This window comes from Pieris rapae, chromosome 7 (genome assembly GCF_905147795.1).
Source record: "Pieris rapae chromosome 7, ilPieRapa1.1, whole genome shotgun sequence".
Classification (NCBI taxonomy): Eukaryota; Metazoa; Arthropoda; class Insecta; order Lepidoptera; family Pieridae; genus Pieris; species Pieris rapae.
The window spans coordinates 8,850,981-8,875,768 of NC_059515.1; the positions used below are offsets into that span (position 1 = coordinate 8,850,981).

Here is a 24,788-nt window from a genome sequence, read left to right on the forward strand (position 1 = left end):
ACCTGTCCTATGATGATACAGGAAATATTCTTATTGTACAAAAATAGTTAAAATATAAATGTGTTATGTAGAAATCATTAAGTAAAATACTGTTTACATGTGAAAAGGAAGAGGGAATCCTAGTGTTGTGTGTAGTGTTGTAGTGGGGCCAGTGCACTTTACTTAAAAATATTACTGTATATTATTGTGTCTAAGTTTTCTTTCTTATTATCACTTTAAACTATCGTATGTGTTTTTGGTAAAGTGTTTTTTACAATGCACCTATTAAAAGATCTGTTATCAGTCTAGGTTTCACGATTGTTACGATGGGTCCAGATGCCATGTCATCGTGTTCCAATTAAAAAAAAAACATGCGATAGCGGCCACAAAGACCTGAGGGGAATAAAGAGGAAATTGTCGAGCCGGCTCTTTGAATACCATTTTTATAACATGGAAATTCACATTTGTTATAAAAAAGGTATGGTTAATTTCCAAAATACACAATCGATGCATGTAACTTTGTAAATTTTTCATGAGACTACATGCCTTTAATTATTTCTGACAAATTCGTAGTTCTATCAGTTAATATATCAATCATTTAATTTGATTTACATATTATATAGGATATATATAGCATACTATGTTGAGGAGTCTTGTAAGTATGTGAAAAGTGACTTCAATCTTTACAGTTTAAAATGTATTCTTTACCTAGTGAAATAATAGATATATGAGTCATTGTATTTTATTATTGAAAAGTGGGCCAGTGTCTGTTGTTGCTGTCTGATGTTGGAGAAAATGTCGCGTGAGAAAATGATGTGGAAAAACCTAAAATGTCTAATATATTTCATAATTAGATGACTTCATTGGATTAGGTTAAGAGATGAGAAGAAAGTTTTATATTACGCGTTTGTATCACTAAACTAATTGAAGCCATTGACTGTATATTAGAGATAAACTTTTTGCTAAAGTCAACAAAGAAAATATCCCATTCAAACTAGAAGTAGTTAATAACACGCAACAAAGACGTCAGCTTGAACGTGTCAATTATGCACGGATATAAAAATCGAATCACTGTGTAATCAATCGATGGAACCTTCGAAGAGATCGTAATGATTGACAAATTAAATTAAATCTTATTTAGATGCAGTAAGATCGAAAATAACCTGTTCGTAAGAAGTAAAACGAGTTGGTCGCGCCATTGTGCGGGGGGGGGGGGGGAAGGCTCTCGCGCAGCCAGTGTGACGCTCGCGCTCGATTGATGAGCGCGGTTTTAACGATTTCTTTAAAAAAATCGATACAGAACCGTGTATAGTGAAAGTGTATGATATTAAAATTCGTTTCCATATCCTTAAGTGCAAGTGATTTGGTGAATATCGGGGCTATGTCGAGTGATTTTCGGTTTTAAATATTGGATTTAAAGACTGTATTTGCTTGCAGGTAATTATTACTGTTATTGATGATGTGGGTTTGTAATAAGTATTCAATTAGATGCAATAGAGATTTTGGGGAAATCTTGTAGCTTTCTAATTTCGCGTTAAGTTGCACTTATGTTTGCCATTCAATTTTATTGACGTCAAGTCAGTCGTGAGTTGAGAGAATAACAATCTTGAGTAGCCATCTTAACCCCTTTTATAAAAGATCATATTTAAACAGAACCTTGGTGAATATCATATAGTTCATTCATCATTTAGATATACTTGAAGAAAAAAATGTAGTTTACAATATTAAAAACGCGATTTTTACTTGTGGTCACACGTTGATTGGCAACTCGCAAAAGTCAAGGGGCAGCGGATAACAAGTGAATATTTTTATTTTTGCTCGAAAAGAATTTTACAATCCTATGCCAATCGCACAACAAAATTCATAACATTTGAAGTTTGCAGTAGGCATTCTATACTAATTTATCTCTATAGGCTCAATACATACTAATCATAACTTAAAGCATGTTGTAACATGTTGTAAATTTCAAGATTCTCTTTCGTTCTTTATAACAAAAATATCCTACATCATAATCACAAGTGTATCTAATAAGCAAATGTAAAAAGCTAATATGCGTATATAAGCTAAATGCGTGCGTAAAGCGTTCCGTCTTAGCTATATTAGGCAAAACATATTAATACATATATGAATATGATAGAAACAAGCTTTTGTTTATCTTTCTTTTTCCTTAAATATTATTATTCTTCTTGATATTTTCCGTTTGTTGCAAGTACATATATAAAGTTTATTAACTCTAAGGAAAATGTCAGTTGGAACTCATCAATTCTGACTTGAATCCACATATATATTTTGTTTAAATTCATCCATAGAATTTACCTCTTTCTGTAACATATTATGTACATTAATTGTTATGCAATCAATGGCGGCCGGATGTCATAACTGTTACGAACTTTCACTAAATATAAAATTTAAATATGTTATCTCCGGTTTAATTAAAAAAATATATTAAGGAGATCTCTATGATTTTGCTAAAAAAGTATATGTTATTTTTTTGACGATTGAAGCTTTAAGCTATAATGCCTTTATCAGGGCCAATTCTATCTACTTAAATACTTATATTTAAATTAGTGAAATCTAAACAAAAATATATAATTGAGTCTGGCAATAGTGAAAGGATATCGATCTATTGTTATAATATGGGAATTATCGCGAGAGATTCGTTGACCCAGTTGAATCACGACTAATATCAAATTAAATATCTAGTTAGACAAGATTCTTGTGAGACAAGATAAAAAACATGCAATAACAATCTAATTACGTTCGATAATTGTACACTTATTATACCATTCAGAAAATAACCAGAAGTCCTCGCTTCCTTGTAATGAAGGTTACAACGCCGGATATTTTAGGCTTTCGCGTCTCATAAAATATTAGCTTAAAATAGTCATTTTTCGTCGTGGCTTAGTAGGTACGTCCCAATGGAACGATGTTACTGAATATTACGCAAAGTTTGAGTAATATTGTAATACATAATGAGCATGTAGTACCTACTAGTTAGTACAGAGTTTGATTGTAATTGGCAGCCCATGTAATGTTAGGCCTAAAATTTGAATCACGATTAGAAACTTTGTTAATTAATTAGAAAGCTAATTCAAGACAAAGCTATTATAATTTCTTTGGCCAGTTACGTATAGATAAAAAGAGTGGTAGAAAGTTTATTTCCTTACGCCCTGAACTCACAAACTTTTTTGATGTTTTTTATTTATAAAATCATGTATTCATATAGGTAACACAATGTACACTTATAAACATCAGTCAAAATATATGAAATGCTAGATTACATTTACTGCCAGTTCAAAAATCAAGGGCGTAGAACGGACGAGAAAAACTGGCAATTAAGTCTCCGCCACTATTTTTAATGTGTTAATATTTTTATGTATTATGTCACTTACATGAAAAAACGTTTCTATTGGAGATGCGCGTACCGTCTCCATCAGAGCAGTTGCTAGAGCGCGGAGCGCAAGAGGTTTACGAACATAGTGGACACTCACCATAAAAATGGAGTCTGGACACAATAATTCTGGCCTCTACATCGCCTATCATCAGGGCTATGCTGACCAAACAGCCTATGCTGAATGTTGGGCTTTTGAGAAACAAACATAAAGCCTTAGACTGATCGCCGAGACAGGGTCTAGTTATAAATCTTATTAAATCCAAATTAATCATGGAGTTTATTAGCTAACCGTACTCGTGTTTATAGAAAGTATGTTTAAATTTTCTAAATAACTGTTCGACGCATAATGAGATTTAAATTGCTTTCAATTAGACCCAGCCAGAAACGTTAATTTAGTAAATATCTCTGATAAGAATTTTAATAGATTTACCCATAAGGGAATTTGTCAGTTTTGTTTATAGGTGTGAATAGTTTAAATAAAAATCGTTCTAAAACATTTTCTACTGACCCCACCCGACTACTAAGACACAAAATACTAAGGGTCTATTTCACAATGTTCCAAATAAGCTATTTATTACTTATTGGTAGGATAAACTAGTGTTTGTTGCGTTTCACGACTGTCAGAAAGCGCTATTCATCATGAAACGCGAAGTTTCTTATTCGGAACTTTTATCTTCCAAATAATTTATGTGTTGCATAGCTATTTGATACTTTATCGGTACATTGTGAAACAGACCCTAAATGCTATACAAATTCTTATTCGAGCATAGCAAACGTATAGAGTGTATAATTCCTGACGTTCGTGACGATAAAAATAAAATAATTACAGTTTGTAGTACTTAATCCATTCAAGAAGACATTTATTATCAGCTTTTTCAATTTTATAAGATATACTCGTCAGACACCTCTACAATATATTATTATCCATAATTATTTTAAACTACTTAAACCAAAAAAACATGAATGTAAGTAACACTTGTAGCCATAAAATTAATTATTACATAAAATTAATTAATTATTAAAATAATTATGTAGTAAACTAATTGTTTCCATTACAGAAAATATGAAATGTTTTGATTAACTCAAATGCAAGCGAATGAAGATTTTAATTAGTGTCTATTAAATTTACGAGTATATTTAATGGCCAGCCAGTAAACTAAATTCGAGAATTGGGCAAAATTCTCATTTAATTTCTGCAATTAATTCAAATATTATTTCATGCCAATTTCTAAATAATAATAATCCAGTTGGGCTACAATCTTAAGTGAGCTTCGGCTAAAATTGCATCAATTTCTAGTTTTTATTTTACAGACCTTCTGTGGCCAAACGTCATCAATATTTGCGTTTAGATATGCCGGTTTCCATACGATGTTTGTATTCACCGTAGTGTCAATTGCGTACATACTGAGAAAAACCCATTGGTGCACAGCCGAGATTCAATCACACCTCATAGTTGTCGCACACTTAAGCCATTAAGTCTGTCGCTTTCTGTTTAATATTAACATAAACAATTTCAAATCAAACAAATTCGATCCATCGGCAAATGTAACATGAGATAGACCAAAGCATTTAATCGTCATCAAAGTTTGCTTCGAAACCTCATTCCAATTTGATTCAGCTTAAAGCAAGCGACTATTGACGAATATTGACGATATTAAATTATCGGCATTTGTCAGGCGTAGTTCGGAATTTTTGAACGTAGTTATGATATATTTGCGTCGCCATTTACTTACTACTTTTTTTTTTTTTTACTTGGGGAAATGCGCCTACCCTACCGCGGCGCGACTGCTTGGTGCAGGAAGGTTATGTGAGACTCGCTGTTGTGCATACCTAGTAAAACCCCAAGGCGCCACCAACAATCGCCTTATGCGGTAACAGCAGAGCCTTATCCGCTACCCGATATGATGCGGCGGTTGCGTCCGCCTCTCCACGCCCATTGTTGGTTTGACGTTTTGACGTGACGTAAAACAGCAAGTATCCGTCACAAATCGAGCCATACGCTTGTACAAGTACCTAGGGAAGATCGGGTCCAGTACTTGCAGGGTTCTTTTGAACGCATGGACCCCTGCTTGCCCGCTTGGGCACTTCTTAGGTGGCGACGATTTAGTAGGTGCGTCGCATATTTGCGCCTGGGCTTTGTTAATTTGGGCCTGCGGTTTCTTTCGTAGTCGCAGTTGGGCTTCTGGACAAAATTCCCTGGTCTTTTCCGCCTCTTTGATTTTCATGACCGCCTCGCAGAAATTGTAGAAAAATTCAACGGGCAAAATTCCCGCGCTCAATAAAGACCATTTACTACTTAAGTTAACAGAGTACAAACAAAGCTAAGTGCTCTTCGTCTAAAGAGCTTGACTAGTGAACCATGTACTAGCAAGTCCTACATAAACTGTTTTATTTAACTTGCTAAATATAACAAGCACAGGTGATCACAAGAGCTTTAAGTTGAAATGAATATCGTTTTAACTGCAGGAGTGTCGTAGAACTTTTTCAATTTTAAAGCGATTTAAAAAAGGTTTAGTTACTTCGGGAATAAAGTTTGATAGGTTTCACTGAACAAAAGTGAAGTTTGAGGTACAAAGTTTTATAAAATCTTTACTTACTGTCTGTTTATTAACGGAAATATTTTATTGAGTATATATAAGACTAATATAGTTTTTTAACTTTCAATTTGCATACCCATTCTAAACTTAGTGAAAAAATTGAACACAAAAACAGAGTGTCTTTCCATAGTATTGGCTTTTACACATTCAAAGAAAACACTTTTTACCGGATTGAAGCTATGTATTATTGTAAACTTATAATTATTTAACATAATTTTAAATTTATCCGACGTTTCGCGGTCACGGTGACTGAAGACAAAAGGTGTTGAATGTAAAAAAAAGTATCACAGCTGTAGAAAAAGTTGTATTATCTGTATTTATTTCGAATCGACTAAAAGATGAAGGGTGTCTGCACAAATGGCCCACGGAACGAAACACGAAAATGGAGGACACCGTGAGCTATTTCTGCAGAAACCCAGAGATGTTAAGAATCTTTATTGGACACTTTCTTATGACTTTATTAATAAATTAGCTTACACTTCAGTTAGTCTACATCGTAATGTGCCATGATCGTAATGTTTTTTATACATGTATTTATTTTTAATTTGCTACTATATGTATGGTGCAACTTAAATAGGGATGTACTTTTTATTATAGATTAGCATTATTCCACTGCGGCCATAGAATTTTATTAATAATCAAATCAAATTAAGAAATACTAAAATGTTGTCAGGTTGAATTTAAAAGCTTTGATATAATGCGCATAATATATCGAAACTATTTTGTATTTATCTAATTAAATTGTGATTTAAGTTTAACTAACTAAATAATAGTGATGCAGTTTAAACTATCTATCTATACTTATTTTTTTCTTTAGATTTGATTTGATTTAATTTGAGTTTCTTTTTGGTAATTAATAATGCAATTATTTTTCTATTGTTCCATATTAGGGTTGCCTGGAAGAAATCGCTTGTAAGCGATAAGGCTGCCTGTCGCCTTACTTAAGTAACCTGCTTTTTTTGTTTTTTTTTTTATATGCATAATTTTAAGTAATTAATTAATATATGTATATTTTGTTACATCACCATCTAACATTATAATAATACAGGGAGATACCTATCTTGAGTCTAGCGGTGAGCGGCATAGCAAGGCTATATCTAACTGAGTAGTGAGTCAGGCAGAAGTGACTTATTCTCAGCCCGCGAAGCAACCTTGGGGTTTCACAGAGTGTAGTAACATTTGATATAAATGTAATTACCTATCTAGCAAGGCAAACCTACCGACTATTAAAATATTCATGTTCCGGATTACAAAAAGTATCTCTATCGACCAAAATAGCTCGTCGTGTTAATCGTGTTACAAATGAAATTATTTCCGCAATAGTTTTTTAAACCCGCGAGCGTCCCTGATATGTTATTGCATATTTGACTCTAAACGGGACATTGGTTTAATATTGGTCAAATAATAAATAATCAATGAAAAAATGAACACTTTTTTTAAGTTTATTTAAAAAAAAAATGGCGCAAAAGTTACGGATCACAAAATATAGGTAAGTAGGTACCTACCCAAAATCTTTAGTTGTTTATCAGACGAACACATTTTGTTTTAATATAGCTGGTGACGATTTCAAATAAGAATGAAACGTGGGCACGTTTTTTTTTATATTCTACGAAAATGAGACAATTGTACGCCCCACAGGCCACAGTTCATTTCGGGGACTCGCAATTTAAAAAAGGGACAGTCTCGTTCAAAACGTCTGGCCAAACGTCAATATTACGCCTAAGGTAAATTAAAAATATTTTTTGTACCGCGCGTGCAAGGTTGTGACATCAGTGCTGCGGATAAAAAATAAATAATAAAATACGTTTATTTTGGAACATAAGATCATCATCAGGTATCACTTATTCCACGTCAATCAATTCGAACCTGTAGGCATCCCTACTCATCGGCAAAGATCGAGATATTGAGAGGCCGCCATTCAACATATAAAAATGTTGGGATTGGTATCGCTATCTCTGTTGGAAGTAACTGAGTAAGGGCGTAGGTTTTAAAACTAATTAATACTGATTTGTTTTGTATATTTTAATGTTTAAAACTGTAAGCACTATAGGGGGAGGGGACTTGATTTTCTTATTTGGTGATTACTTTTTCAACCCACACATTGTCTATTCATGAAAACGAAATGCATTTTCGAGGATTTTTGCTTTCTTTTGCTGACAAGAGGAAGGGGGGGGATATATTGCAGTAAATCTGCTTATGTAATACTTGAACGGCCCCTAAGACAGTGTTAGAGTTTCCAGTTAGACTTTATATCTAGCAAACGCCACAGAACCTTCTGACACAGTACGAGAGAGTGTTACAAACAAAATGAATTAATATCCGTTGATGCACAGCCGTGAGTCAACTTTACTCTTCTTACAAAACGTATTTAAAATAACTTTCTACAAACAACTGGTATTTCGACCCAAAATGCATCAACCTCACCTGTCAAGCAAACTAGTGAGGTCCAAGATTTTAACGAAAAACTCAACCCGGAAAGCAAAACCGGATTGTACTACGTTCACGGAAATTGTTTGCCAAATAATATTCGTGTAATTAAAATGTATGGAATATACGCGAATATACATATATGGCATGGTCAGTGCGTGTCTTATTATATTAACCTGTCGATTACGAAACGACGTTGAATAATGTAACAAAATGGCTGTTATATTTAAAGCGTAAACATAATCTAATAGAAAAAGATAGACGTACTCTGGTTAAAACAGTGCAATTGGATAGATATCAATTTACTCTTCTAATACCACAAATAACTACTTTCCTAGCTTTCCGTCATCAAACTTCTCTATTGGTAATTTACAGATAACTAGAGAGGAATTGTTAGGAAAGTTACAAAGTGTCGATCTCTCTAAGGGTGCTGGCTTTGACGGGATTCCACCTATTTTTGTTCGTTTTTGCGCTACTGCTCTTGTTACACCGTTATTGATTATATTTGAGAAATCTTTGCACGAGGGAGTATTTCCTAGCCTATGGAAGATAGCCAAAGTTACACCAGTGTATAAATCTGGAGACAAAGGTGATGTTTTGAATTATAGACCTATCTGTATTCTAAACTTATTCGCTAAGATATTCGAGGGTTTCATCTATACCCATATGTATAACCATCTCAAACATATATTGAGCCCACGACAGCATGGATTTGTTACTGGAAGGTCAACCAACTCTAATCTTTTATGCTATTCTACTTATTTATGTTCATCATTTAATGATAAAAAGCAGGTGGACGCTATATATACCGATTTTTCAAAAGCTTTTGATAGAGTGGACCATTTTGCATTGCTTGTGAAGGCTCAGCATGTGGGGATTCATGGGAACTTATATAGATGGTTAAGTTCTTACCTTTTGAACCGTACCCAACTGGTTGCTCTGAGTGGGTACGAATCTGTGCCTTTTTTAGCAACATCGGGCGTGCCCCAGGGATCGAAGCTGGGTCCTTTACTCTTTTTGTTATTTGTGAATGACTTGCTTGGCAAAATAAGCAGTGAATGTTTGGCATATGCAGACGACATTAAAGTCTTCAGACGTATATCTGATGAAAGAGATTGTGAGACCTTACAATTGGATATTAATACTATCTCTGCTTGGTGCGATGAAAACTTTATGGTTCTGAATATTGAGAAGTGCCGAGTTATAACATTTACAAAAAGTAGGAACCCTATCCAGTATAAATATAATGTTAAGGGTATTCTAGTTGATAGAGTTGAGGTGATTCGCGACTTAGGAGTGCTATTTGACTCTGCTATGTCTTTTAGACCTCATTATAATGATATATGTAGCAGAGCTGGCCGGATGCTGTCCTTCATTCTTAGAACTGCTAAACCATTCAGGCGCGCCGACTCCTTGATTATCTTATATAGCTCTCTCGTGAGAACCATAGTTGAGTATTGTTCGACGGTATGGACCCCGATATACCAAACTCATATAGATAGATTGGAGGCTATACAAAGGCGGTTTGTCAGAGCATTGTGCTATAAGTATGGTCTTAGGAGAAAAATAAACCAATATGACCAGCGTCTTGCCCACTTTCAAATGGTGAGTCTTGAAAGGAGGAGGTGGGTGAGCGACCTGTGCACTTTGCATAAAATAGCAAATGGCTCATTTGACAGCTGCCTTTTGGAGAGGCTGGAGATCAAGGTGCCGACGCGTTCTGTGCGCATCCAGGAATTATTTGTTATACCTATGACTGATAACAATGTTTCCCAGAATGCTCCGCTCGTAAGAATGTGCAAATATTATAATGCTGTGTGTGCTGAGGTTGATATTTTTCACAATAATATTTGTAAATTTAAAAAGATAGTTCATAGTAAATACTTGCAACCTTAATTACTAATTTAATTGATTAATGTATATGTATATAAGCATGTGTGTGTGTGTATGTATAGATATAGTTTTTTCTTTTATTTTTTCTTTTTTTGTCATTCGGTTTGATATGTGTATGTTGTTTAGTTGATATTTAGTGTAAATGCTGTGTACAGATATAACTGGAAGTCAGATTTTTAAATGTTGTTTAGTGTGTAATAATTTTATGTATGTAATTAATCTGTTTTCTGTTTTTGTACCTAAATGTGAAAAATAAAAATAAAATAAAATAGTCTTTATGGATAAGGTGGTCTATCTTAGTTCTTACAATGAAAATACTTTGAGCCTCTCTTAAATACTCTTGATTTAAGTACGCTTGGTAGATAGTAGATACCAATGACTCTCTTGCAGGTGCTTTTGTCGCTCAATGAATAAGTATCGCAATACAGAGAGGAAATGCTGCCAGCATTAAACACCAATAGAGACCAAAAAATTTTATCCATTCATCCATCGAAAAAAGTATTTAAATACATTTTTAATTATTACCCATATGAAAATTGTAAATTCTATTGCGACTTCAATCTACGAGATCGTAGGTTCGATCCCCGGCTGTGCACCAATGGATTTTCTGCCTATGTGCGTTTCGAACAAAAAATAGTTTTTTTGTATCACAGAGAATATCAAACTTTGTACCTTTGATTTCGAACAAAATATATTTGAAGTATGATTGTTTTACGATTACTCTAAGTATTAAACGATCTGCCTTCAAACGTTCCTTGTTGGCCTATACTACATCAGAGACGTTATTAGTTTGTCAGTCATGGTAGAGTTGTTTATTCAGCGTATTGGCGAATGCATACTGCTAATGAAACTTGACATAGTGTTTGCGTGTAGAGAGAGGTACATACGAAGATGTTGAATTTTATCGTTTTTATACATGAAATTTGATTTTCACTATGTCACTTCAATACGACTTTATATGTTTTAAAACATTTGCATCCTGAGGGAATACGGACAACTATTATTTCCATATGTGTCTAGAAACATAACCTGGCTTCTGAACGCAAAACAATGGTAAAAAATATTCCTTGTCCTCTATCTAATTCGACTTGTCTTTATCGTTATAAACTAAATATTTATTTCTAACGTACAGTATTGAGAATACAGACTAATAGAAAAAACACATTAAAAAAAGTTTGGTCCCTCTGGCAGTTTAACATTAACACGGCAGTTCGTACACCGATTTTATATCTAATATTTTAATTGCTTACGTATTTTTTTAATTATTGGCATTTTAAATCCAAATATACTAGATATTTTATCTAATTATTTAACTACCAGCAGGATATATTATAAGATAGCCTATAACTCGTTATATATCATATAGGTTACATTATCTGTTTGCAATTGTTTGATTTCTAATGTAGGTGGTATCAACAGCCGCCACGCCTTACAATACATTAAAATAAATGACCTTTATTGACAATCTTGTAAGTAAACATAAAATGCATATGTTAATTCTACTTAGTTATTAACGAAATTTACTTAAAGTAAATGTAAATATTATCTTATTATTTCTTATTAGGCACCGGTACATTGATCGTCTTCCTATTCAGCATAGTTCTCCCCATAAAAATACTCTATGACCATTATTGTAATACCATAAACAATACAATCGTTTAAACTGCAGAGCACGTGTCATGGTCACTGACTTTGACTAACGGTAGCTATGCTTTGGCCGCGCCGGATCCGATCTTAAATACCTCTTTGATTTCTCATCAATATTATATAGAGATTTGCGTTTAACATTAGTTATTCATATAAAGGAAATTGAACGGGAAATATCTATTGTATCTTCAAGCAACGTAGCTTGGAAATACCCCAATACCTTCTTAACTGTGATGTGAAATTGATTATTTAAAAAAATCCTAATTGGTTACCATGGTAACCGATTAACAAGTTATTAATTTTTCTTAATATTTTTATAGATGGTATTGTATCTATGTATGTATGTCATTACAATCGCGATCTATATTTATAAATACATGAATGACTTAGTCTGTTCTATTATTTTGATGTATTTCTTCCCTTTAATTATTTAGTCATAATTTCAAAGATATAAGCCGGCCTTTTCGTAGATAGTCAGATATGGTAATAAATAATTAATTAATATATTCTGAAATTTATTCTAGGATTCACATATCTGGGTACAATAATATGTGTAGGCGCTTATTGTATCAAAAACTTTCGATCAGATAATAGCAGCCTTCAATAGAGAGTGAATGCCGGTACTGTAGCTAAAACGTACTTTCTACTCTTGCGTCATAAGTGCTGGCTTGGGATTTGTACACGGTGTTTTTGTAGAAAACACCTGAACATTGTACAGACAAGTTACTATAGGTCTATTAATGAAGAAATGAACACAATATAAAATTATAACTATAAATTGCTTGTCCCGGGTAACAAAGTCGTAAAGCACTTTTATGACTGTTGTAATGTTTTCTCATTTTTGTGATGAACTGGGATGTAAAGGCAGCTCAACAGTTCAACGTTCCCAGATCAACAGTTCTTCGATTTGTTAATGATAGTCTCTTCAATTGAATCAATAACAATTAAATTATAAAATAAAATAAAAATAGCCTTTATTACTGATTAACCTGATACAAATATACATTAGATTTATTTCAATTTTCGGTATCAGTTTGCCTTTTGGCATAGGCCTCCCCTAGGCTTTCCCATCCTTGAAGAATTTAGGTTTATTTGACAATATTGTCAAATATTGTCAAACAATTAAATTAGAGCGTACCAATTCTTAAAAGGCCAGCAACGCACTCGCGAGCCCTCTGGCATTGAGAGTGTCCATAGGCGGCGGTATCACTTAACATCAGGTGAGCCACCTGCCCGTTTGCCCCCTGTGCTATAAAAAAAAGTCGACGGCCAATATTTGGCCAAGATATTAAAACCTGAGTTCGGAATGATATAATCAAAGTTATCTGCATTCCATGTAAATTACGTTTTTTTAGTTTGATAGAAATTTTGATAAGGTTTTGTTTACATTTGGTTATTACATTTTTATTTGAATTAAAATTTAATATCTGACTGAGGCCTGTATTACGTGTTCTAACTCAGCACATTGTATAGTCTACAATTCATAAATTCAAATAGCTTTTGCATGTTGTGTCCTTATCAGATTTATCATCACTTCGAAATAAATAAACGTGACAAAACATTATTAACCTATTTCGGTTGGTGAAGGACCTAAAGGTCAACGCAAAATAATCGGTCACTTTTCAGTACACCGTAAATACCATTTGGCTTAAGTGTCTTAATTATGTACTACAATTGTTAGATTTGGGGACCGTTTAAAGTAAGAGATTCCTGTCTTCTCTTAAAGATCCAGTGCTTTCGTAGTAAGCTATTACTGACAACATTAAGATGTTGGGACATTTTAATAATTCTATAGTAAATGTTAATACTTTATAATTAAACAATGATATGATATCAGATATACCCTGGCTATATCTATGTAATATATTAGAAAACGGTCTCACACTGATTGCAAAATGTATGAGAAATAATAATATAAAAAACAACTAGAAGCGTTTGAGATCTGGGTTTATATCTTAATATATATAAATCTCCTGTCACGATGTTTGTCCACGATGGACTCCTAAACTATTTAACCGATTTTAAATTAAATTGGCACACCGTGAGCAGTCTGGTATTATATAATATGCTTAAAATATATTGGACATACCGCATACGAAATACAACAGTGCTGGACAGAATACAGATTATAGTATTAGTAATTTAGCATTTCGGACAAGTACGTACTTAACTCAAAAAAATACGAGCTCCTTCATCTAATCATACAAAGCAAAGTGGTAGGTGGAAGGGAACCTGGCCGCGTCCTGGTTGAAAAACTTAAGACTGGTTTGTTTTTGAAATTAAACTAGCTAGGAACAACTAGGAGATGACAAAAAAAAAACTAGGAGAAGACACTATAAGAAGAAGAAAAATACATAACGAAAGACCGGCCTGCGGGTCGGCGATAAAGGGTTGTTATTGCAGCCCATGGATACAGTCAAGGAGCCATTGCCTGCTTTTGTAGGTACCTAATCCTTATGTATTCCAGTTTATTTAGAGTAGAGGTAGGTAGAGAGAGGTATGGGTAGGGGCTGTTAGTACTGAAAGGTCTTCATTACTGATAAAATATACGGCTAAGCGCTGTTTCAAATGACACAAAGTACCAGACAAAAGCGAATAAATCAATGAAAGCGTATAAAGCGATGTTAGCGCCTAACAGTGAAACTGTTGTTCGGCCAGCTTTGTTTGTGACCTAAATGCTTGTCTATGACCAATTTGATGAAGAATAGCAATAAATATGATTGGTTATCGTGATTAAAATTGCTTTACAATGTTCTAACTGTGTATTTTATCTGTTTTGTTTAATTGTAATTTTTTACGACGCCGGGCCCAAGTCGTAAAATTTTAGTGTTTTAAGAATTACGCGAGAGTTGTTTAAAATTTCAGTTAAATATTGATTTACAACGGTGTTACTAAATTACGAACTTTAAGTAAAATTAGTTGAGTTACTGTTATAATAACGATCTATATTAATTGCCGATTAAGCAAGTATAATAATAATAATATTACCTATAATGCTCCGATGTAGTTTCCTGGACTTGCATGTTCAGAAGATTTATATATTTAGTCAAATACAGAAAGCTCCAAAAACCACTAAGGGGTTTAACCTTGGTGCCTGAAGGTCAACGCTGTGCACATTTTAAAATCCTTACACAAACAAAAGAGTAAAAAAAAATAAAATTATTACATAAAACGAAAGGAAAAAGAGAGCAAAGTTTTTATGCCTTTCGGGTGTTATTTTAAGATTTAAGGGTAATTAACAAGGTGAAACAGTATATGAGATTTTCTGTACTATGTATACATTTTTTACAGAGTCCGAAGTTTTATTTGCAGTAATGTATATATAAGTACATATGTATATACTCAATGTATACAAATATATAGAACTAGATGTTCTTCGCGGTGTAACCTGTGTAAAATAAAGACCCTTTTTCATTATTTCATATCTCTATTAGATTGTTCCGGGGTTATTTTAACACTATCTCGTAAGAATCAAAATAAATTTTCTTTAAAATGTAATATTTGTGATGATATAAGGTTAAGAGTTTATATCACATTTTAAAATAACATTGGCGAATACATTTTTATAAACTAACTTGATTTCTATATATTTTTCTTATGGAGTCTAAAAGGGTCAAGCGTGCGTGGCCACTATCCATCGGCTGATCTACTTGACCACAGTCAGTAGAGCGTGATCGCCGTAAACACAGCTTTCTCCGTGATAGACAAATGCCTTAACATACCAGACTCTGGGCCAAATCTTTGGTTTTAAAGTTTCTTAAATTGCGTTAAAACCGAAATAGGTTGAATGAAATACATTATTTTGACCAATTTAAAATTTACTCTTCATGTACATAAGTACACTTTTGTGTATTTGTTGCGGCACAATTTACATACATTTCATTTATAAGTTTGCTTTTTTTGTCTTTTTTAGTTATTATAATATTTTTTTTAATTATTATTAAACTTACACTTTACATTGTTTTTAACTTGTAAAACACGTGATAATATATCAGGAATATTCATAATATATCAAGAATATTAAAAATTATTGCATATTCTGGGATTAAGATAGATCAAGATTAGCTTAAGTAACTTAACAAATAGTTCTAAGAAACGATAAATGGATTCAAAATAATTTCTTGAAAGTCAAATAATTCAGTTTTCTTACTACAGGAATAGATTATAAGTTTTTGTCTGTAACTTTCAAATATCCGGAATATTTCGAGGAATCCCAAGACTTTGTAACATCTTCGTGAACTCAGTTACTTTATAGAAAATACAATTAAATGAATTATTCGTTTTAACTTTTCATTAGCTATAAAAAGGTGATATCGTTTATTAGATCGCGTTTCGCGTGTTCTATGATAGGTATCATAAATCTTTGTTATACTGGCACGAGCAATTAAAATTGCTAAAGTATAGAGCACTACTAACCTAATTTTGAGGAATTTGTACATCAGTTTGAAGCTTTAGAAAGAAAAATATGTTCTCAGTTAACACCGCATACCTATAACCATAAGTACAGTCGTCTATATATATATATATATATATATATATATATATATATATATATATATATATATATATTTTACATAACAGGGGAGTAACAGGCAGGAGGCTCACCGGATGTAAATTGATAAGTCTATGATCACTCACACTGCCAGAGTGATCGCAAGTGCGTTGCCGGCCTTTTAGGAATTGGTACATTGGGCCTTTCTTGTTCGAAAATATATCGGGGGGAAGCTGGTTCTTTATGGCCTGTTAATCAATATTTTGTATTTAATGAACAGAAAATTTTATATCCGATGGAATAGAGGCCAGCACACACTTTTTCATATATATGTATACTTATTCCTTCTGTATATTTATCTCAAAACATACTGAAAAAATATTTCACCACAACCAAGAAACAGCGTACCAATGCTGATCTGCAAGCCGAGAGTGTCCATGGGCGGTGGTAAGTCTAAACAACAGATAAGCCTGTCCCAACTCTATATATATAAAGAAACAGTATCCCTAAGTTATTGAATTTATTTTATAGGCTAAATTAAATTACATTTTTATAAAATATATTAAGTAACTTATAAATACTTTGATAAATAGCTTATTAATAAACTGGTCTGAGTGCGATTAGTAGTGAGTTTATTTATAACAATGCTTTTAAAAAGCCGATGTGCGTTAATAAAATTACTTCGATAAGTTAATGGCAATAACAAAGTTTTACTTTATCTTGCTTAGAACATAATGGATTTTAAATAATTAAACACTTTTAATTAACAAATATTTTATAAGTCGTTAATGAAACAGTTAATATGCTTTTGAATTTATTTTAGACTTGTGTAACAAACAAATTACTTAATAATGATACTAAACTGTGTCATCATGTGGATGTCAGAAACAAAGCGACTAAATATTTAAACATAATAGTAGGGGAGCCCAAGAGGGGATTTCGGGATTTACTCAAGCGCGGCAGATTAATATACAGGGGGATACCTTGTACCCGGTTAAGTACCTCCACCAAATATGAGGCCCATATATAAGGCCGCCCGTGAAGGATACAGGATCAGATTAGTAAAAAAAAATTGATCATCAGACATTCTCGAGCGCGTCAGATTAAGGTAGTGTGAGTTAATCACATCCTAAAAAGTGTATATTCCACTAATCTGACAATTTGAGAGTGACGTAAAGAGAGGGGAGGGCAGCAAAGTTGTAAAAAAAAATCGTCATCTTGACATTCTCGAGCGTAGCAAATTTTTTTTTTATTTTGAATGAAATAATTTAAGAATATTGAAAAATATATAATCTGACGATTTCCGCAAGCCGAAATAACAAAATTTCGTCGATAAAGTTCGTGCGATAAACGCGTGCAGCTGCGTGATGCCTACATTTCCTTCTCCGCGTTTCCCTCAAAATTAGATTTCATGTGAATTTGAACCGATTCGGACCGATAGATTTTGAGAAATTTTGAAAAATCTAAAAAAATAACAATTAGTTTTTTTGAAAGTGTTTTTGTGCAATAACTTTTAAACGGCTTTATCCATCAACTTCAAAAAACTAATCCACCTTTAAGCTTGAAAAACGACGTCGATCGCCACCAAACTGGTCATTACGGTTGATTCGTTCGAGAGATATCGTGAACGAAAGAAAACCGAAAAAAGTGTTTCTATCACATAACTTCGACATTTCATATCGGATTATCGTTTTTGATGAAATTAAATAATTAGAGATTAAAAAATGCGTCGATTGCCGTCAACCGCGGGAAAATTGCTTGATCCATTCAAAAGTTATTGGGGTTTGAAATTTTCAAAAATAGTGTTCTATGAAACTTCTATCAGACTTTCGAGCTGGGAGAACTCAAACGCATAGAAATATTATTTCTTTGAACTCAGCGAGCTCATAAGTACAATTTTAAGCGCCCAGGAATGGAATTGCAGGGATGGCCTTTAGGGTGAACCGTTTTTCTAATATTTTTTTTGTCAGATCAGGCAAATCCCTCTAGATAATCGTCAGATTATGAGACAGTACGTTTAGAATATAAATCTGAACCATATATATCTTAATCTGACGCGCTCGAGTATTTCAAAATGGCGATTTTTTTTTGCACATTATAATAATGGCTGCGAGTTTGCGTCAGATCGAAATCGTCAGATTATTGAATTAGAGCTTTTTTTTTGGTGCACTTAACACCCCCTTAGAAAATCTGACGCGCTCGATTAAATTTTTTTTTTTCATTTTTAACCCTTACGTACAACTACCCCCATCATGCAAATGATCAGATTAACATACGTACATTATTAAAAATACGTAGGACATTGATGCTATCAATATCTGACGCGCTCGAGTATGTCCATGCAACAGTTTTTTTTTACATATTTAAACATCTATAGCCGCTTTCCCCACCGATGAAAAGGTATATATCATATAACATTTTTTTCTTCTTATCATCTAAGCTTTGCAACCCAATAGGTCTCCACGACGCTCGAGTAAATCCCCATTTAGCATCGTGGGCTCCCCTACCATAATCAAAACGATGAATGGTGGTTTTTATTAACTACAAAAAGCCACACACAAAGACAAAAAGTATATTCATTATTATTAATTAACTGCAATAAATTGTACTACGTTGGTGCCTACAGTCTTTTTCTATAAAAGGAAAAAAAAATCTTTAGGGTATACTGGTTAGTCATTATTCTGGTATTCCTAACAACATTTTACGTATATATTCATAACATATAAAAAAGAGTATTATCAATATTCTTAACTCACATAATCATTAAATATGAATATTAGTATAGCAGAAAACTAAATTAAATTTATAAAGTTAGGTCTCTGTTGCTAAGTACCCTTAATGCTGGCAAAATGTTTGTACTTCGTAGGGTTTGGTTAATACCTATATAATATTTTGGTAAACCAAACCCTACGAAGACAATTCATTTTTGGCGACGGATAGAATGCAATCTCTGAGAGCGAAGCTCTGTACACTCATGTTTGTAATTATGTAATTATATTAAAATATACTTATATATGTTTAAAAGCTTTTTAATTATATATTTTAAAAAGTGCTCTAAGCTAAAATCTTGAGATGGGATATTGGCACGGTTTAACTGTTATTTTCATACAAAGGTCTATACACAATACACATACACCGATCCGATCTACCATGCTGGTATCGACAGATGGCTATTACATTCCGTCGATTGGTTATTGGCACACTTTTATTAATATTTGGAATAAGATGTCTTTCTCAGATGGTCAAAAATGGATTGAGATAGGTTATTGGGTTTGGGTGTTAAACGTCACGGCGCAGTGTCCCTACTCCAGAGGCAACAAAATTAAAGATATTTAGGGCCTGTTTCACAATGTCCGGATAAGTTCCAAATAAGCTATGTATTTCTTAATGGTAGGATAAACTAGTGTTTGTTGCGTTTCACCACTGCGCTATTATCGCCATAGCGCTATTCGTCATGAAAGGCGAAGTTTCTTATTCAGAACTTTTATCTTCCAAATAATTTATGTGTTGCATAGCTATTTGGTACTTCATCCATACATTGTGAAACAGACCCTTAGGATCCTTAATTGTCAAATTAAAGTCGACAAGTATTTCCATATTACAAAAAAAAACAAAAGATAATAACATGAGATGAGACTTGTTTCGGATATAATACATTCTTCGGATGTCGTTCTTTAATGAATTCCCACGTACAGTTTCCAGGAAACATATTATACTCGTATTACTTAATAATAAATATTGGACAAATTATTTTACAAAATCTATATAAATTAAGACATTTTTTGAATATTATTTTATTAATTTTATATTATTATTATTCAGTAATTATTCAGTAATTTTCTGAATATTTATTAATTCTACAAGAAAAAATGCATATATAATTTGGGTTGAAATATTAAAGTTTATTTTTAAATATTTTGTGTCGGAGTAATGGCGTTATCAGCTGCCATTGTCATTATTTATTACTGAGGTTTTATATTAACACAAATTAGTTTAAAACCTACCTGTGGCTTATTCAGTTTACCCAATGTATATAAATTATAGACTATTCGATAGTCGAAAGTGATTAGTGATTCTCCAATTTATTATGTCGCATAATATTTTCGAGTGAAATAAAAATCTATTGCTAATAATTAAAATAAATATAATGATAATTAAATCTTCCCAGAGCTAAGTTGCACGTCTCGGTATATTTCAAAGGGAATAATAATTTATTTCCACGTACTTTGATTGATCCAAGTGGAACGACAGGGCAAAATATGTCAGCTTCTTGTGAATTGATTTCTAGATAGAAATGCGATGTGAAAGTCGATGGCTTACCGCAAAAGTGTATGTTACGAGGAAACTCTAAGTATGTTAGGTATTATGTGTTACGCCTGTTTAGTCTACAATGACAAATATAATCTGTGTTAATTATTAACTTCTCAAAGTCTTATAATTATAATTCCGTCCTACTTGAGACGTATTTTTTTAGAGAAAGGTAATTCCAAAATAAGAAAATGCCTTTTGATAAACAGAAGAAACAATTTTGTTGGATAAAACAATAGATATTATTTAAACTTAAATTTCATTCCCATTTAGACTATATCGTTCATTTCGTTGAACCTATAAGGGCCAGTTTATTGATCCGTAGTTAAATGTGGTATAACCATTTGTTACTTTAACTATAGTTTAATAAACGTATGTATCATAGCATGATTTCTCTAACAAACAGCTGTTACTATATGAATAACCAGCGGCGATCTTGTTTAACCATCCTATACTGACTAATTAACATTTTTACTAATGGTTAGATATTTGACCATTAGTTACTCTAACCACGGATCAAAAATGTATTTTGCTGATTTTTAACTAATAGTTACGATATTTAACCAATAGTTAAGTTAACTACGGATCAAAAAACTGGCCCTAAGTCAAGCGGTAGCTTTCCGACGGCAGCGCTATATTTATATATTACTAAATTGAAATTGGCTACAAAAACTTAATGTAAAAGTCGGGATCGCAATCTTACAAAATAACAGGCTTTTACCGCAATTTATTTAGTTAACGTTGTGAATATAGATATTTAGTTTACAAGCGATGACGTTAAACTAAAAACATAAACAATCAGTAGGTTTTCCCAGTCTGCTGAATTAGCCAATTTTGATGATTTTATATACATATTTAAAAAGCACAGTAAATAGGTTTAATATAAATTTGACCCAGTTTTCTCAAATAAATTCTGTCTGCCAATATTGTATATGGTAATGGTATATGTATAAATATTGTCTGCCAATAATTATTTGCGTTTTGGCGTCTACATTTTATTTCTTATTAATTAATTATGATTTTGCTTATCATATATACTTCGTCTTTTGTTGCAGATATCGGGGAAACAGTAGTAAGATAATTGTGAAGTGAGACAAAACATTTATGTGTGTGTGATGTGGTTATCGTGTGTGAAACCAATGAAGCGGCGAAGAGTGCGTTTACCTCACCAGTAACTAGTACAATGTTGGCCGCTTGGATCCTTACGGGATGTTTGTGTCTGGGTAAGTACTTCGTGTTCATGCGATCCTGGTACTTCAGATGGTAAGGTGAAGGGTTAATGTGGCAAACAAACAAATCATTTTTTATTTTGATTAAAATAAAAAATAAATGATTATCTATAAATTTTCGGTTGAAAATAAATATGTAAGTACTATGACTAATCCTACTATGTTACATATCTTTCATTAATTTAAAATAATTAAGTACAATATTTTTATGTTTAATTAATAAAACCTAGATAAATTTTAACTATCTGTACGTTTATAATTTTTATATATTTTTTGTTGTATATGTAATTTAGGTTATACTTCGATTCATAGATAATAAATAATTAATTCTTAATAATTCTTTCCAATGAGATACACATAATGATTGTGTTAGAATTCCTCAGAGCATTAGATGTTCTTAGAAAACACTAGGATATAAGGAGGCGGCAACAGGTCTATCTAGCCTAGCTTTCTCATATAATATGTAGCACACGTCCAGAGTTCCAGACATGTCCGAACGTTCACATGAGCACACATAGACACCTTTTCTATTATCCCTATTTACGTCTCCTTCTAGCTGGTACAATAGATAGTGTGCGAAAGAGACGTTAGCCTGTTGATACGTAAAAAGTTTTGAGTCGTATTCTCCCATTGAATTGAATATGTGCATTATGTTGCACGATGTTCAGTATCATAGAATACTAGGGCACTAAGAATGTGTGAGATTATAATTGCAATTGCCAATAGGTCCATTCCGTAAATAACTCTGTCGCTAGTCATTACCACAAAAAATATAGATGTGATAGAACTAACGGTGAATTGGAAAATTATTTGATTTTAAGACAAGATATCAGTCACATTTATTCGAAATACTGGGCATACAATATAAAGTAATTAAAAGACCGAAGGTCCGGTAATCATCGTTTTTGTCAACATTGCTATGTAATGAGTTTTTTAGGAAATTTACAAATGGATTTGGCTCAATATTTGGGAACATATATTAATATCTAATATCTCCTACGCTGTTAGCATCATTTTTTTTATCCTTAATCAATCCCTAATTTACTATTAAATAAATGTTTAAAAAATATAAAATTCAAATTTTTCTAAACTTCACCATAATTAAGTAAATGAACGTTGTACAATTTAGTGCAACTGCTACAACTAGTGGTTTAGGGTTCGTCTTTTATCCCTGAGTAGTCGTAGGTTCGATTCCTGGCTAGCCACCAATGGACCGCCTATGCGCGCTAAAATTCCCTTGTAGTTGAAGTAAAACACCGTTAAGAAACCTTCTTGCTGTAGTCGTGTGTCAGGCACAGAAGACTGATCACCTACTTACCTTTTAAAAAAAAAACATATGCTCACTAAGCAGAACAGAAATCTGAAGGTCAGGCATAATACACGACTTTTTTTTCTTCACAAAAAATACTCTTCTATATTAAGTAGGTTTGACATTATTGAAAGCCATTTTAACGAAGACATTAAAGGACGTTTTTGACTTGTATATATTGTATACATTTTATTGACGTTTAGATTATACAACTCCAAGTACAACAAAAAGCTGTTTTAATACTGTAATCTTACTGCAATTCCGGCAGAGCTTAAAAAAGTTACCTAATTTTCATTTGGTTGTCAAGATTAACTCATCGGAAAATAAATTTTATTGCAACGGCGGGTAAATTATAATGATACAATAAATTATAGCAGAGTTTGCCGCGAACTTTCATTTCTTATTGACTTCAAAACGCCAAAGGTTTAAACGCGTATAGCATTACTTAAAATTACAAAGATCCATTAAGTTTGTTAGTACAACTAAAACAAATTTTAGTGAGGTTAGTAAAGTATTTTTTTTTTAAGTTAGAGTGGCCATAAAAAGGCCAGAATGGAGAAGATTGGAGGCCTTTGCCACCTGGCAAACGGACACGCATAAGTGCAACAAAAGAACAATCTACGAAAAATAAAGAAATTTTTTGTGTGTGTTCGTGGAGATTCGAGAATGGTTTAGATTCACAATTTTGTCCGCTGGACAATGTTTTTTTTAATTAATTAGTAGTTGTTGATTTTGGAATGTTTTACATTGGATCCGACAGACGGCGCTACCATCGCACTGTCAAATTTTAAATAATATTCGAATTTTAATTTTAGTCTGTCCCGACAGTTAGTTAGCGCTGCGATCAAATTAAAGAAAAGTTTTGTTATCATTGTGTTATTGTAGACCATGTGCTGGATCGTTAGATATTGTCATATCATTTGAATAATAATTTTCATCAAAATGGTCCAGAATGTTTTAGCTTATTAAAAAAAGTTTGAAATTTTCAAATTAAAGACGTATAGACAGGACAACGTCTGTCGGATCCACTAGTACTGTATATAATTTAAATACATTTAAAATATATACAGTATTTATTTTAAATGCATTAAAAAAAATATTAAGGTATATAGAAATAAACTATACTATTGTTATACAGACTACATTAAAACTATTCGTTTACGATAGCAACCTAGCTAACTACAGACACGCGATACGATCTTTCTTTGACCAATCATAATTACGCGGAGCACATTTATTACTTTAGATTTCCTACTAACTAAAAACAGAAACAGTGGCGCTACAACCTCTTTAGGTCCTGGCCTTAGATTTCTGAGTCTATTTCATGATCATTTTTTTTTTAATTTAATAGGCACGTAGGTGATCAGCCTCCAGTGCCTGACACACGTCGTCGACTTTTTGGGTCTAAGACATGTCGGTTTGTAAATTATTACTTATTAGCTATAGTACTTTTATTTAGTAGTAAATCATTCATTAAACATTAGAATAATTACGTGAAAATATCATCAAGAGC

The 24,788-nt window shown here is 32.7% G+C and overlaps 1 protein-coding gene across 2 annotated transcripts in view; it reads left to right on the plus strand.

Annotated features, from left to right (window-relative positions):
* The first annotated feature begins 1,222 nt into the window (after positions 1–1,222).
* LOC111004172 (tyrosine kinase receptor Cad96Ca) overlaps positions 1,223–24,788 on the plus strand; it is a 43,863-nt gene continuing 20,297 nt past the window's right edge. For both annotated transcript variants that reach the window (XM_045628917.1, XM_045628918.1), the window contains exons 1-2: positions 1,223–1,416; positions 21,793–21,960. In XM_045628917.1, the coding sequence (XP_045484873.1) occupies positions 21,921–21,960 (40 nt within the window). In that variant the 5' untranslated portion in view covers positions 1,223–1,416; positions 21,793–21,920. The remainder of the gene's footprint in view (positions 1,417–21,792; positions 21,961–24,788) is intronic.